This window comes from Numida meleagris, unplaced genomic scaffold (assembly GCF_002078875.1).
Source record: "Numida meleagris isolate 19003 breed g44 Domestic line unplaced genomic scaffold, NumMel1.0 unplaced_Scaffold578, whole genome shotgun sequence".
Taxonomy (NCBI): domain Eukaryota; kingdom Metazoa; phylum Chordata; class Aves; order Galliformes; family Numididae; genus Numida; species Numida meleagris.
Window position 1 is genome coordinate 10,746 of NW_018364794.1, and position 1,114 is coordinate 11,859.

The window sequence follows — 1,114 nt, forward strand, 5'->3', positions numbered from 1 at the left end:
GGGAGGCCATGGGGAGAGCAGGCCGAGGGCGGAGGGGAGGCCTGGGGATGGAGGGGGAAGCCTGGGACGGAGGGGGAAGCCTGAGGATGGAGGAGGAGACCGAGGTGGGGGAACAGAGAGGGAGGCCTGGGGAAAGAGGGAAGGCCTGGGAAAGAGAGGAAGGCCGAGGGGAGGCCTGAGGGGAGGCCTGGGGACCAAGGGGAGGCCTGGGGACCGAGGGGGAGGCCGAGGGGAGACCAGGCCAAGGGGAGGCCTGGGGACGGAGAAGGAGGCCTGGGGAAGCCTGAGGAAGGAGGACAGGCCAAGGGGAGGCCTGAGGAAGGAGGGGGAAGGAGGAAGGGGGAAGCCTGGGGAAGCCCGGGGAAGCTGAGGGGAGACCAGGCCAAGGGCGGAGGGGAGGCCTGGGGGCAGAGGGGGAGGCCTGAGGACGGAGGGGGAGGCCTGCGGGGAGGCCAAGGGGAGGCCTGGGGACCGAGGGGGGGACTAAGGGTCGAGAGGAGGCCTGGGGACCAAGGGGGAAGCCAAGGGGAGGACCAGGCCAAGGGTGGAGGAGAGGCCTGGGGATGGAGGGGGAGGCCTAAGGGCCAAGGGGAAGGCCTGGGGATGGAGGGGGAGGCCAAGGAGGGGATGGAGGGGGAAGCCTGGGGAAAGACGGAAGGCCTGGAGAAAGTGGGGGAGGCCGAGGGGAGGCCAGGCCGAGGGGAGGCCTGGGAGCTGGCAGGAATTTTTCCAAGGATGAAGACACCCCCTAAAAATGAAGCCGGGGGGGGCAGGGTTACCTTGCACTCCTCGTCCAGCAGGTCCAGGATGCCCAGCTTGGCCTCGATGAGGTCGATGCAGGCCTGGTTGTCGCAGAAGTCGATGAGGGTCCAGGGGAGCCCCTCCTTCACGTACTCGTCTTGCTCCAGCTTGAAGACGTGCTGGGGGAGGAGGGAGCGCGGCGTGAGCGAGCGGCCTCCGCGGGAGACGGGGGAACGGGGACGGGACGGAGTGAGTTAGGGGATTGGGGGGGATGGGGATGGGATGGGATGGGGTAGAGTGAGAGGGAAGGGAATGGGATGGGGATGGGGATGAGAATGGGATGGGGATGGGATGGGAAGGGAAGGAGATGGGA

At 68.0% G+C, this 1,114-nt stretch overlaps 1 protein-coding gene across 1 annotated transcript in view; it reads right to left on the reverse strand.

Moving 5' to 3' along the window:
* LOC110391871 (unconventional myosin-Vb-like) overlaps positions 1–1,114 on the reverse strand; it is a gene marked incomplete in the record, with an annotated part of 29,357 nt that overhangs the window by 10,274 nt on the left and 17,969 nt on the right. Inside the window, 1 exon segment of the mRNA XM_021383826.1 lies at positions 780–920. Within this exon segment, the coding sequence (XP_021239501.1) occupies positions 780–920 (141 nt within the window).